Source organism: Seriola dumerili, unplaced genomic scaffold, assembly GCF_002260705.1.
Source record: "Seriola dumerili isolate Sdu_G_001 unplaced genomic scaffold, Sdu_1.0 BDQW01000306.1, whole genome shotgun sequence".
In the NCBI taxonomy this organism is placed as follows: Eukaryota; Metazoa; Chordata; class Actinopteri; order Carangiformes; family Carangidae; genus Seriola; species Seriola dumerili.
This window is the reverse complement of record NW_019174561.1, coordinates 356,782-359,281: the sequence shown is the minus strand read 5'-3', so window position 1 is coordinate 359,281 and position 2,500 is coordinate 356,782. Positions and strand designations below refer to the sequence as shown.

Sequence of the window (2,500 nt, the reverse complement as noted above, 5' to 3'; positions counted from 1 at the left end):
TTCACAAAAAGAGAAAATACTGCATCATTTCAATCATTTAACGAACCTGTTAGATCGTGTCCAAGTCAGATATAATATTTTTCATCAGTGTTTGACGCTGTGGTGTTTCCTGAGTGAAATGCTGCCTCATTATATCACATTGAAAAGATGATCGCTTGTGTAACATGTTGAAAATGACCATTTAAAATAGTTCTGTAGGTTTGGTATGAAACCAAAAGGTGCTCTCAGGTGTAACAGAACCTGTAGTAAACGTCCCTAACCCTAACCACAATAAAACCGGATACAAAACTGACGCTTTACTATCAGGTGACAGTGAGAAATTGGAACCCCTAAAAATATTCTGTTGTTTTTTTGCTGTTTTGTTTGTTTTTTCTAAATTAAACGCAACAAACAAGCAACTTGTTGGGATCCGTTTCAAACCTGGAGAGGAAGGGAGGGAAAACGAGACAGAAACACGGCGGGAAAATGAAGCGAAAAGACTGAGACAGACAGAAATGGAGTCAAAGGGGGCTCATTGTGAGTTCTAGTCACCACTCTGAAGTCTGTTCAGTATTCCACCCTCAGCATTCTCACAGCGCTAATGAGCAACAGCCAAACACACACACACACACACACACACACACACACACACACACACACACACACACACACACAGACACTACCACAACCCAGGCTCGTTTCTCACTTTCTCTACATTAGAGATGTTGTCCTACTTTTCCGCGGATGATGAGATTTGTCAAGCGCTGCTCTTCTTTTTAAATTCATCAAAGACACTTTGACTGTTTGTTCGACTTGTGTAAAAAGCAGAAAGCGGCAGCACGTACCTTTAACGATGAGGTCGGCGTAGTTGGACACCCCCGAGCCGCCGTCCGACCGGATGACGCAGCGGTAGCGGCTGGTGCTGCGCTGCGACGTGTCGCCGACGCTGACGGTGGCAGAGAAACGCCGGTGGTTCACCACCCTGGTCACCATCAGAGCTGTGTCCTTACCGTTCCACTGCTGCAGGACGAGGAGGAGGAGAGCGGTCAGTTACTGGCAAAGGCCTGGTGGCGTGTCCTCACTGACACTGACCAGGAACACAACGTCAGGTGGTGAAACTCAAATGATTAAAACATGCCGATGTAGAAAGACAGGGACATGGAGTAGGAGCCACGTATGCATCTTATATGTCTCAGCAGGATTAAATATGATGGAAGATGAGGCCTGTTAGTCGCCATTAGGCCCGACTTCTTCAGCCCGAACACACTGAGAAATGCACTAGAAGCAGCGATTAGCTCTTGATGTATTACACCTCCACCAGAGACGGTTTAAAATAAAGAGTGGTTGAGATAAGCCTGTTTACTAGTATGTAGGGATGGTAGGCAACTGAAACCGGTATTAAATGGAACCTGGGGTAAAATTTTTCAAGACCGGAGTCAATAAGCTCCAACGTTATCGGTTCTGCTCTCGCTACTTGAGAAAAAGTTGTCTCGCACATTTTATCACCAACTCTGTTTCTGATTTACACATCATCTATGAATGATGCTTTTTCACTGTTCCTAATCCAAAGGACAGACCTCGCACACGTGCACCTACGCTGAGCTCTGTGAGACTCAAACAGCTGATCTGTGGAGTGATACTGTGGTTCCAAAGTAAAGGGCTGTTTGACGGCAAAATAAAGTGGTGAAAATTTCAAAATAAAGTGCGCACTTCAACAGACCCAAGGTGAGAGCGAGTCAGACATGAAACCTAAAATCTGTCCTGCTGCCACTTCCTGCTCTCAATGTGATCCCTACATCTCCACATCCAGTCTTCTCTTACCACTGAAGCATTATCTGCTAATATGGAGAAACATGCTTCCCCCAGCAGACCTGACTGGAAGGGGAGAGGGTGTGTGTGTGTGCGTGTGTGTGTGTGTGTGTGTGTGTGTGGGGGGGGGGGGGGGGGGGGGTCCAGTGCTCTCCATTTCAAATGTCATTGCTGTACACTGCAGCGTTCTCAGCGGTAAACGCTCATGTGCAGTGAAAACATCCAAGCTTGCCAGTGCACATGAATGTAAACTAGAATGAGTATGGATGTACACAACACACACACACAGACACACACACACACACAGACACACACACACAGACGGAGTCATCGGTGCGAAGCAGAACAAGGACTTTTAATCAGTCCTGAAATGGAGCTGGGGCAGACTGGGATGCTTGTTACTGTGCACTTATGTATTTTATATTTATTTCATATAATAAATATTAAAACAATGAAACAGCATAAATAAATAATAACTATCTGCTACATTGGCCTTTTATATAGTTTATAGTCTGAATTATAGAATATTGTATAGAATATCAACAGATCCATCCACTCATATTCAAATGTTTATCCTGCTCATATGTAATAATAATGATAATAATAATAATAATAATAATAATAATAATAATAATAATAATAATAATAGAATACGTCACAGTTCCTCTCACTCTTCTGAATCCGTGCTTAGGGGATATTAAACTGCAGAAAA

General features: G+C 43.5%; 1 protein-coding gene across 1 annotated transcript in view; it reads right to left on the bottom strand.

The window, feature by feature from the left end:
• The window catches only part of ptprt (protein tyrosine phosphatase, receptor type T), a 324,259-nt gene that overhangs the window by 227,297 nt on the left and 94,462 nt on the right, over positions 1-2,500 (bottom strand). Inside the window, exon 9 of the mRNA XM_022758722.1 lies at positions 825-999. Coding sequence (XP_022614443.1) covers positions 825-999 — 175 coding nt within the window. The remainder of the gene's footprint in view (positions 1-824; positions 1,000-2,500) is intronic.